The sequence below is a fragment of the Lynx rufus genome, unplaced genomic scaffold, assembly GCF_022079265.1.
Source record: "Lynx rufus isolate CCGP_SWC_20201006 ecotype Redwood Valley unplaced genomic scaffold, mLynRuf1.p SCAF_10, whole genome shotgun sequence".
Taxonomy (NCBI): Eukaryota; Metazoa; Chordata; class Mammalia; order Carnivora; family Felidae; genus Lynx; species Lynx rufus.
Window position 1 is genome coordinate 72,646,347 of NW_025814824.1, and position 12,690 is coordinate 72,659,036.

At 35.8% G+C, this 12,690-nt stretch overlaps 1 protein-coding gene across 6 annotated transcripts in view; it reads right to left on the reverse strand.

Annotated features, from left to right (window-relative positions):
* Positions 1-12,690, reverse strand: part of PTBP3 (polypyrimidine tract binding protein 3) — a 121,448-nt gene that overhangs the window by 74,519 nt on the left and 34,239 nt on the right. For 3 of the 6 annotated variants that reach the window (XM_047067942.1, XM_047067950.1, XM_047067924.1), the window contains exon 2: positions 7,922-8,003. In XM_047067942.1, coding sequence (XP_046923898.1) covers positions 7,922-7,952 — 31 coding nt within the window. In that variant the 5' untranslated portion in view covers positions 7,953-8,003. Of the gene's footprint in view, positions 1-7,921; positions 8,006-12,690 lie in introns of those variants that run through there. The other 3 variants (XM_047067933.1, XM_047067959.1, XM_047067967.1) reach the window with 3 other exon arrangements.

The following is a 12,690-nucleotide window of genomic DNA, read 5'->3' on the forward strand; positions in this document are numbered from 1 at the left end:
CTTTTTTTTAATTTTATTTTTTATTTTTTAAAGTTTACATCCAAATTAGTTAGCATATCGTGAAGCAATGATTTCAGGAGTAGATTCCTTAGTGCCCCTTACCCATTTAGCCCACCCCCCCTCCCACACCCCCTCCCATAACCCTCTGTTTCTTCTCCATATTTATGAGTCTCTTCTGTTTTGTCCCCCTCCCTGTTTTTATATTATTTTTGTTTCCCTTCCCTTATGTTCATCTGTTTTGTCTCTTAAAGTCCTCATATGAGTGAAGTCATATGATTTTTGTCTTTCTCTGACTAGTTTCACTTAGCGGAATACCCTCCAGTTCCATCCATGTAGTTGCAAATGGCAAGATTTCATTCTTTTTGATTGCCGAGTAATACTCCATTGTATATATATACCACATCTTCTTTATCCATTCATCCATTGATGGACATTTGGGCTCTTTCCATACTTTGGATATTGTTGGTAGTGCTGCTATAAACATTGGGGTGCATGTGTCCCTTCGAAACAGCCCACCTGTATCCCTTGGATAAATACCCAGTAGTGCAATTGCTGAGTAGTAGGGTAGTTCTATTTTTAGTTTTTTGAGGAACCTCCATACTGTTTTCCAAAGCGGCTGCACCAGCTTGCATTCCCAACACAAAGATACTTTTTAAGGACAGTTTTGCCAAGTATTGGACACTTGGTTGACAGTTTAATTCTTTTAGCACTTTGAATAGATTGGCTCACTGCTTTCTGGTGCCCAAAGTTCCTGATGAGAAATGTGCTCATATTCTCATTGAGGATCCTTGTGTGTGATGAGTTGATTCCTTCTGCTTTCACGATTCTTTGCAGAAAGTTTATTATAATGTGTCTCATGGGAGGTGTCCTCGAGTTCACCTTACTTGGAATTCATTAAGCTTCTTGGATATTTATACTCCTGTTTTGCATCAAATTTGTGGCTGTGGTAACTCTGGAAATCAGATTCTTCCCCTTCCTCAGGGTCTTCCGTTTTGTTACTGTTTTTCTTTTTTTGATTGTTGTAGGCTATTTCTCTGTACCAAGAATCAGCCTCAAGTGTAAACTTAAGGTCTTTTCTTCTGGTTTCTTCCGAGCCTTTGCCTAGGCATATACTATCACTTTCTAATTTTCCCTGTAGATACAGTTGTTTTCTAATGTCTTAGTTTTTGATGCCTCACTCCCAAATAAGGTAAAAGAGGAAAAATGAAGGAAGAAGCAAAGAGCACCAGGCCTTTAAATCCACTAGAAGTCACTGGGAGAGGCAGATATATCTGCTTCCCTACCCCCATCTTTCTTTTTGGAACTTTAATTACATATATGGTCAGACCACCTAATTTTTGTTCTATAGGTTACTAAACTATTCATTTCTTCCTCAATCTATTTTGGTCTGTATGTTTTCATTTCTATTGTGGTTTGTTTGTTTGTTTTTAGGATTTTATTTTTAAGCAATCTCTACACCCAACGTGGGGCTCACACTCACAACTTCGAGATTAAGAGTTGTGTGCTCTACTGACCAGGAGGACCAGGCGCCCCTCTACTGATGTCTTTAAATTCAGTGATCATTATATAACTATATAATGTGCTATTAATGCAATGCCATGTGTTTTTTAGATGTATTTTTATCTTTAGAAATTATATTTGATTTTTTATAGGTTCCATTTTTCTGTCTTATACTAATATTTTCCTTTAAATCCTTAAACGTACTTTTAATAACCATTTCAAAGTCCAAATCTGCTAATTTCATCACCTCTGTCATTTTTTAGGTCTGCTTCTGTTGACTGATTTTTCTCCTGGTTATGAGTCACAGTTTTGTGATTCTTTCTATGTTTGGCAATTTTTGACTCAACAGTCAACATTGTGAGCACTAGGATTTGTTTTATAACTTTAACATGCCAGACTCTTTTCTGGAAAAAAAGGTAATTTCATATCAGGCAATTATTTTGGAGTCTTTTTTTTTTTTTTTTAATTTAAAATTTTTTTTAACGTTTATTTATTCTTGAGAGAGAAGAGAGACAGAGCACGAGTGAGAGAGGGGCAGAGAGAGAGGGAGACACAGAATCTGAAGCAGGCTCCAGACTCTGAACTGTGAGCACAGAGCCCGATGCAAGGCTCGAACCCACAAACCATGAGATCATGACCTGAGCCAAAGTCAGACGCTTAACCAACTGAGCCACCCAGGCGCCCCTGGAGTCTGTTTTTAAGCTTTGTTAGTGTGGGTTTAGAATGGTAGCATTTACGCTAGAGCTGGTGTACCATTAGCAGTAAGGCATGTGTGGCTTACTATTTGGCAATAGATTCAAAGGTAGATTTCTAGAGCACTTTTCTCACAGAGCTCCCTTCTCTCCCATACACTGCCTCCACAGCTCCTAGTTTCAGCCTTTCAAACATGGATCTGTCTATTCAACTCAGCAATTCTGCCATGTTTGCTTGGGTTCCCCTCCACCGTGCCCCCACCCTGCCCCCGCAGCTTACATAAAGTCTAAAAAAAAAAATGGCAAAGTGATAATAGGGCTTGCCTCAGTTGTTCATTGTGATCCGAAATCCTAGTCCTGCATATAATAATAATATATTTGAAATAACAGCTGCTTCAAAAAAAAGTTAACTTGTCAGTCATGTAAAAAGTCTAAATGTAGACATTCCAAACGTGGAATGGTGACATACAAAGTTATCAGTGACTCAGGCTCTACTTGTCTTTCTGTTGGGGTGCAGCCTTCAACTTCATCCTCTAAAATGGAAACTGGAACTCCCACAGGCAGTAGGATAAAAGAGGAAAAAGTATACCCATGTAGAAATGCTCCAGAAGTAACTTCTATAACTTCCTCTTACATCTCATTAGCCAGGACTTAATCACATGACCACATCTAGCTGTAAGGAAGACTGAAAAGTAGCTGTTTAATTTGGGAGACAATGTGCCCAGATGAAAATTAGGGTTCTGTCACTAAAGAAAACAGAAGAAAACAGAAAAGTATTGGGGTACACAATAAACCATCTATGCCGTAATTCCTAAGATTAAATTTAAAAGGAAAGGTATACATTTCATGAAGAAATATGTAGAACATTTTCATAATTACCAAAGGACATAAAATAGGACCCACAAATATGAAATCACAGGTCAGGTTCCCAGATAGAAAGACACAATTTTGTTTATCACCATTCCAATTTTTATATCTTGCGGTAAATCCATAAATTTGTAATTAATTTACTTGCAAAGTTTCTTCTCCATGTGTAAAGGTGTTAATATGTTGACCCCATTAACAGAACTATGCCAACAGCTACATCTTATCAGTTTTATCATCATCTGCTAACACTGAAATATCCGTTATTACCCAATAAAGGTTTAATGTTGAATCATCTCAAGGAATCAAAGTATAGCTTCTGGGAAGTCATTCTATCAAAAGTGAAATATCCAACATTAATGAAAATTGAGTTTTAAAAGTTCTACCTTCAACATCAACTTTTTATGAGGCAGTAATACAAATGTAAGTTTTGGTGCAACCGTGTCATGATAAAGATACTGTTCTGACAGTCCCAGGGGCAGACGTGTATGTGCAACTGGTCTGGTGCATACATAACTCCTTTACCAAACAAGCAATATTCTACTAATAGAAAGAAGCTATAGTTCTCAAATTTTACAAATTATTTTTAAATCCACATTTAGAACCACAAAAATTTTGTGATTCTACCCATTATCAATGCAATTTAAAAATTTTTTGTATTTTTATAGCAGCACTACCAACAATAGCTAAAGTATGGAAAGAGCCCAAATGTCCATCAATGGATGAATGGATAAAGAAGATGTGGTATATATATACAATGGAGTATTACTCGGCAATCAAAAAGAATGAAATCTTGCCATTTGCAACTACATGGATGGAACTGGAGGGTATTACGCTAAGTGAAATTAGTCAGAGAAAGACAAAAATCGTATGACTTCACTCATATGAGGACTTTAAGAGACAAAACAGATGAACATAAGGGAAGGGAAACAAAAATAATATAAAAACAGGGAGGGGGACAAAACAGAAGAGACTCATAAATATGGAGAAGAAACAGGGTTACGGGAGGGGGTGTAGGAGGGGGGATGGGCTAAGGGGCACTAAGGAATCTACTCCTGAAATCATTGCTTCACGATATGCTAATTGGATGTAAACTTTAAAAAATAAAAAATAAAATAAAATAAATTTTTGTATTTTTAAAAAAATACCTAGGGCACTAGGTGGCTCAGTCGGCTGAGCATCCAACTTCCGCTCAGGTCATGATCTCACAGTTCGTGAGTTCAAGCCCCACACTGGGCTTGCTGCTGTCAGTGCAGAGCATGCTTCAATTCCTCTGTCTCCCCTCCCCCCCCCGCCCCTCCCTTGTTCATGCTCTCTCAAAACTAAAAACTAAAAGCAAAAAAAAAAAACAAAAAAATCACCTTACACAGGGATTAAACTCCTTTGTAAATGAGCAGTAAAGCCTTTCTCTCCAAATTTGTTCAAAATCAATTAGAATATAGTCATGGAATGGAACACCAAAACCTTGAAAGTTTAAAGTTTTTTGAAGTTTGCAAATATTAGAACAAATATCATAAAAATATTTTTGTGTGTAAGTGACCTCCAAAAAAAAAAGGTAAAATTTCCAGGTGTCAACAGCCAAACCTCTCAGCAAAAGCAAACTAAAATTAGAAATTTCCCATAGAAAGAAAGAAAGAAAGAAAGAAAGAAAGAAAGAAAGAAAGAAAAGAAAAGAAAAGAAAAGAAAAGAAAAGAAGGGTAGGCAAGGGAAGGGGAGAAATTTCCCATCTACCAGAAACATTTAAAAAGGAAGCCTATCTCTGTTCAGGAATTTACATTCTGAATTTTCTCTTCCTCTCTGGCTTAAGAATCTCCAAGGTAATAAATTAACATATACATTAGAAGATGTAGGGGCTGGTGGTACCTTAGAAAATCTAGCAGAGCAAACCACAAAACACCTTAGAGATTCTCACAGAAGAAAAAACAATTCAGCTAAAAACTATTACTCACACAAGGAAAAACACTAGAATATAAGCAAATATTCAACAGAAGAATTAAACAGTACACTAGACAAAGTTGAACAGAGAATGAGTGAATCAGAAAAACATTTTAAAGAAATTATCCAAGATACAGGACCTCAAGGAAAAAGACATGACAATATAAGAGGTTAAAACAAATACAGGACTGAATGAAATGGGTCTTATACATGTCTAACTGGAGTTACAGAAGGAGCTGATTTTTTTTTTTTAGGTTAATTTTATTTATTTTGAGAGAGAGAGAGAGAGAAAAAGAGAGAGAGAGAGAGAGAGAGATCATGATCTGAGCCAAAATGAAGTCAGAGCCACCCAGGTGCCCACAGGAGGCAGTTCTGTGAAGAGCTGGGTCACTCCAAAACAGGATAAATGAAAGTTAAGTCTCCGGCAATGGTCCTTAATACTGGCTGAACCTTATATTATCACCTAAGAAGCAAGCAAGCAAGCAAGCAAGCAAGCAAGCAAGCAAGCAAGAAAGAAAAACAGTGCCTAAACCTACACCACCCAGAGATTTTAGAATTGGTGTGGGGTAGGTCAAAGTATCTTTGTTTCCCTCAAAGCTTCCCAAGCTATTTTAGTGAGTATCCAGGTTTGAGAACCTGTGATCCATACCTACAAACAGCTAAACCAATGAACAAAAATAAAGAGAAAAATGTTAAAAATAACTACAGAGAAGTAATTTTACCTACTGAGTAGTAAGCCTGCTCACAAACTTCCCAACAATAGAAGCTAAAAGAATAACAGAATCATACCTTCAAAGTGTAGAGAGAAGTAACTGTCAACCTAAAATTCTAAATAGCTAACTAACATTCAATAGTGATAATGAAATAGACATTTTTTAGTCATAAAGTCTGAGAAGTTACCATTTATAGAGCTTTGCAGAAATAGCTACTAAATAGGGTGGGCTGAACATAGAATGGAATGGGATATAAGAAGAAATTCAAAACATAAAAGCAAAAAACACAACAAACTCTTGTTGCCAGCTAAACTCACATTTCATTTTTTTTTTTCCCTAAGTAATCAATCAGCCAGGATGAAAATCCTCCTGGTCATCCATCCTGGTAGTTCATAAACATGACCAAACAAAGTGACCTGTTTTTAAAAGAACAAACATATGGGCCCCACCCTAGGTGTACTGTAACTCTAGGAATAAGGACATTTTTTTAGCATCCTACACCAAGAGGATAATCAGGTTTAGAAATATCAGGTTCTAGTATTTCCTTAATACAGCAGTTCTCAAAGTGTGGCTCCGCAGTAGCATCACTGTTATCAGGGAACTTGTGGAAATGCAAATTCTTAGGACCCACCTCAGATCTACTTTATTAGAAATTCTGGGTATGGACTCAGCAACCATGCTTTAATAGGCCCTCCAGGTGACTCTGACACCAGCTCCAGTTTGAGAAAGCTGCTTTAGTCTCATGCTCATATTATCTGTTCACACTTCTACGTGAACAAATCCTCTGCTGCTGTCCTGCCAATAAATCTATCCATTTAGTCCTCTAGAGCAATGTACCATGGTTAACCAATTCCTAGACATTCTTAATCTCTTCAGTGAATTTTCTATCTTTTCCCTCAACTGAAACTAACCCTCTTCTCTTATAGAGTTCTCACATAAAAGCTGTTCACTCTCCCAAACACCATGTGGCTGAGGGTCTGGAAAGTGAGGTTCACTCATTCCTGCTTCCTATATCTCCAAAAACATTTGGATAAAAATCTTGCCTTTTGAGACACTCTCCACTCTCAAGCCTTTTAAACTGCGGATGATACTAACTTCCAAATTTCTCTTGTGATGTTGGGAAGAACCCAATGACTACCCAACATTTCCATGTGGATGTTGCAGAGGAACTTCAAATTCAATATATAAACATCAGAACCTGCCATATTACCCAACTCTGTTCTTCCTACAGTTTCTATATGAATGGCACCACCACTCATCTATCTAATTATCCAAGTCCAAAACCTGGAAATAAATCATCAATGGAATCCCTTATCCAAATATTCAATTAATCACCAGTTACTATCAATTTCACCTTCTGTGAATTCTCTAATTCTCTCCATTACAACTGCTAGTGCTATAGTACTAATTACCATCCCTAACTGGGAAATCCTATACAGCAATAGCCTCTTAACTGTTCACCCTCCCTCCTGTATTGCACTCTTCCAGTTCATTTCACAGTCCCTAAATTTTAAGAACATGTATTTTTAAACAATGTGGTAACTTATGGAATGTAAATTATGTTCCAATTTTTTAAAATCATGTAAACTTATAGTTTTAATACTTCTATTATTCTAAATCATCATTAAACACAAGCTTTTAAATCTAGCTCTTTTACTCAATTGTTCTGGGTCACCAACATATTGACAGTTTTATCACAATTATGTAACACAAAGAACATCAATCAAAAAAGGAATTATCGAGGGGCGCCTGGGTGGCGCAGTCGGTTGAGCATCCGACTTCAGCCAGGTCACGATCTCACGGTCCGTGAGTTTGAGCCCCACGTCAGGCTCTGGGCTGATGGCTCAGAGCCTGGAGCCTGTTTCCGATTCTGTGTCTCCCTCTCTCTCTGCCCCTCCCCCGTTCATGCTCTGTCTCTCTCTGTCCCAAAAATAAATAAACGTTGAAAAAAAAAATTAAAAAAAAAAAAAAAAAAAAAGGAATTATCGAATTAGATACAAGTTAAAATTTAAGGGCCACAACTGCTAACTTCATCTATGTGAACTTTCCTACAATAAATTTTACCGCAATAAATGTTTGCTGAACTTTACTGCAATAAGTGTTTTTGTTATAAATAATGGCATTTCAATAAATGTTCAGATGAGCAAACGAAGAAAAAAATTTTTTGAAACTCATGGAAAGAAAACATTCTAGATTCTGAAAAAACGAAAACTCACCATACACACCTGTAGAAGTAGAATTGTTCATGGTAAAGGGTCCGTCAATGTCATCAGAAGAAAGAAGCTCATCAGATCCCCGCTGAAAAGCAAGGGCAATATTGTTAATAAAACAAGTCTTGGATAATGGTCCACATTTACTACTAAAAATATTAAAACTTAATATTATTACTTCTGTTTGAATATCAAGGCCTTTAAAGGGAAATCCTCAAGAATCACAAAACTTAAAGGTTGGAGAAGTGAATTTCACAGAAAAAAAAATTACTGCATATCCACATGGTTGTTAGTTATATATACCAAAAAAAAAAAAAAAAAAAAAAAAAAAGCCAACCTGCTATCATATAATTGGGGACATAATCCTTCATCCCTTTTTGAACAAACCCAATCTTCAGATGTTTCATTTGAAGTAACAAAAACCATACTTAGGGGTTGCATCCTGAAATTTTTTCTGTAATTTATTTTAAGGTATATTTGGTATATTTTAAATATACTTAGTATTTTAAAATATGTTGTTTTTTTTAGTATATTCTTAAGTATTCATGTGGAAATAATTTGTGTAGCACCTGTTAAGAATCCTGACTTGATACCTACATATTTTTTTATTTTTCATTTTTTATTCATGTATTTTTTCCTATGTGTTTTTTAAAGTTGAACACAAAGATGCAATTTACTTCTATATTTGGTGATAGCTGAAACCCTTTATAATTGGTGATTTTTGTACCCATTAATCTTCAGAATGATCTCTAATGTGTACTAATTCTTAAACAACTACTGTTTAAATAATTTACTCTTTTCTGCTGATGAGAGTTTTGACCAATTGCAAGCTGAACTGTCAATGCGAAAAGACAAGTCAGACAAGCCTTCTCATTTTAACTGTAAGATCTATTACCAAGATTTAAAAGTTTACATTTACAATGGACAATAAATGCCATGTACAAAGTTAAAATCAACCAATTTCCAAAGTTACTGTTTGTTTAACCTGGTCAATTTTGAAGATCAAATATTTTGGTCTACTGGATGATAAAACTTAATCCTTAAACTATCCTACAAATACCAGAATAGTAATTATGCTCCAAAATATGTTTAATGTTTAGGTGTTGAGTACCATTGTAGGAAACAACTTCAGCCTTTGCTAAAGAAAGGCAAAGCACTGATGTGTTTGCATAACAGAAATACAATTACTTAAACAATTCTTGTATTAAACATCTGGAAATTATTCCCTTTCGTTCTTCACGAGTTTATACAGACAGCTTGGGACAAGAAGAAATTAAATAAGCACATAAGAAGAAATAAAAAGGAAAATCTCAACTTCCAGAAAGATAACAGAAGAGTATTTTCATAATTTTGGAGTAGAGAAAGATTTCTTAAACAAGAAACAAAAGCACAATTATGAAGGAAAAATACTGATAAACTTGACATTGAAATTAATTTTATTTACAATATACACAATGTCAAATTATTATGTTGTACATCTGAAACTAATGCTGTATGTCAGGTTTTTGGGTTTTTTTTAAGAATTTTATTTAATAAGAGACATTAGGAGATTTAAAAGGCAAGTAACAGAGTGGGAGAAAATATCTGCAATACACATAACAAATTTTATATCCAGAACTTACTAAGAAAGAGAAAAAAGGAGAAAAAAAATCCTCACTAGCAATCACTAAGAAAGTCCAAATAAAAGAAAACAACAAAAGAGTTCCATAGGCACCTAACAAAGTGGTAGACTTTACTTGTGTTCCAGAGTATTTGTGCCTTCCCTTTTTCCTGTGAAAGGATTTTTCACCCCCATCCATGGTGACATAACTTGCCATGTCTCCTGTGGGAGAATACTTCCCTCACCCACTGACACTGAGCACAGTTTTACAATATGCTCTGGCCTATGGAATATGAATAGACATGACCCATACTAAATCCAAGCAGAGGCTTCAAAAGATATTACTAGTTTCTGCTAATTTTTTCCTCTTTCCCCCTTAAATACGGGCTGTTCTTTCAACCTGATTCCCAGAAAAAGAACACATACAGCTTCAGAACAGCCACCAACCACTATAAGTGAATGAGAAACAAATGTTATATCTAAGCTATATCTAAATGACTAAAACCATATCCAATAGACATATGAAAAGATGCTTAACCTCACTGGTCATCAGGGAAATGTAAGTTAAAACCATAATAAAATACTAGATATTAAAAAAGACTGACAATATCAAGAGTTGATAACAATGTGGAACATCAGAACTAGTATATTGCTAGTGGGAATGCAAGTTGGCACAACTTTGGAAAACTGACCCAATATACTAATGTTGAATATATGACTATCCTACAAACCTTATGTATTCTATTCCTATGAATACATTCAAGACAGTTCATGCTTATGTGCACCTAAACACATGAGAATGTTCTCATCAGCATTGTTTCTACTCATCAAATTGGAAACAGCTACGTTATCAACTCTAGTATGGATAGATTGTTGTAAATGCACTCGATGATTTATGCCACTGAGAATGAATTATTGCCCCATACACTAACATAGATAAATCTCACAAGCATAAGAAGTCATTCACAAAAGAATATATACTGTATCATACTACTGCATTTATATGGAGTTCAAGAATATGGTGAAAACAAAATTACACATTGGACAGCAACATGCAAAAGAATGAAACTGGACCACTTTCTTACACTTATATATAAAAATAAAGTCAAAATGGATTTAAGACCTAAGTATGAGACCTGAAACCATAAAAATCCTAACTTCTTTGACATCAGCCATAGCAACTTCTTCTAGATATTTCTCCTGTGGCAAGGGAGATAAAAGCAAAAATATATTACTGAGACTTCAACAAAATAAAAAGCTTCTGCACAGCGAAGGAAACAATCAACAAAACTAAAAGGCAACCAATGGAATGGGAGGATATTTGCAAACGACATACACAATAAAGGGTTAGTATCCAAAATATATAAAGAACTGATGCAACTCAACACCCCCAAAATGAATAATCCAATTAAAACATGGGCAGAAGATATGAAGACACTTTTCCAAAGAAGACATACAGATGGCCAACAGACACATGCAAACATGTTCAACATTACTTATCTGAGGGAAATACAAATCAAAACTACAATGAGATATCACCTCACACCTGTAAGAATGGCTAAAATCAACAACTCGAGAAATAACAGGTGTTGGCAAGGATGTGGAAAAAGGAGACCCCTCTTGCACTGTTGGTGGGAATGTGAACTGGTGCAGTGACCATGGAACAGAGTATGGAGGTTCCTCAAAAACTTAAAAATAGAACTACCCTACAATCCACCAATTGCATTAATAGGTATTTACCAAAGAATACAAAAATACTAATTCAAAGGGATACATGCACCTCAATGTTTATAGTAGCATTACCTACAATAGCCAAATTATGGAAACAGCCCAAGTGTCCATCAACTAATGAATCGATAAAGATGTTGCAGCATATATATACAATGGAATATTATTTGGCCATAAAAAAGAATGAAATCTTGCCATTTGCCATGACACAGGTGGAGCCAGAGTATTACGCTAAGCGAAATAAGTCAGCCAAAGATAAATACCATATGATTTCACTCATGTGTGGAACTTCAGAAACAAAACACATGACCAAAGGGGGGAAAAAAAGAGAGAGAGGCAAACCAAGAAACAGACTCTTAACTATAGAGAACAAATGGATGATTACCAGGAAGAAGGTGGGTGGAAGGGGGATGTGCTGAACAGGTGACAGGGATTAAGGAGTGCACCTGTGATGAGCACGGGTGCTGTATGGCAATGCTGATCATTATACTATACACCTGAAACTGATATTAGGCTATGTTAACTGCAATTTAAATAAAAAGTACTTTCATTCTTCAAAGACACCATTAAAAAGAAAAAGAATGAAAAACCAAGCCAGAGAATGGGAGAAAATATTTGCAAAAACTAAATAAAGACAAATAACCCAATAATAATAATAATAATAATAATAAACAGGCAAAAAGCATTTGAAAAGACATTTCTCCAAAGATATACAAATGGCCTATAAACACATGAAAATATCAAATATCAACATCATTAGACATTAAGGAAATGGAAATTTAAAAAAAATAAGTGCAGTATTTGCACTTTGTTTGTTTGTTTTTAGGGAAAGCGCGCAAGCGGGGGACAGGGAGAGAGAGAATCTTAAAGGCTCCAACACTCAGCACAGAGCTTGAAGCAGGGCTCAATCCCATGACCCTGGGATCATGACCTGAGCCAAAATCAGGAGTCAGACGCTCAACCGACTGAGCCACGCAGGTTGCCCGAGAAATGCAAATTTTAAAACCACAGAGAGCACTTCAAATAAAATGTAAGACTAAGACATCACCACACACCTACCAGAACAATTAGAATAAGGAAAGGTGACATATCAAATGCAGGAGAGGATGTGGAAGAAAGTGTATCTCTCATACACTGAAGATAGGAACGGTACAGCCACTCTGGACTGTTTGGTGGTTTCTTTAAAATGAAACATACACAGCAATCTCAAAAGATCACATTCTCAAAACAAAAATGCACATGTTCTACGATTTTATTCATACAACATTCTCAAAATGACAGAATTATAGAGATGGAAAAGAGACCAACAGTTGTGAGGGAGCAGAGATGGTTGGGAGAGGGTAGTGGGTAATTAAAGGATGCCAGAAGGGAGATCTTTGTGGTGATAGATTAGTTCTGTATCTTGACTGTAATAGTTACATGAATCTACACATGCAACAAAATGAAA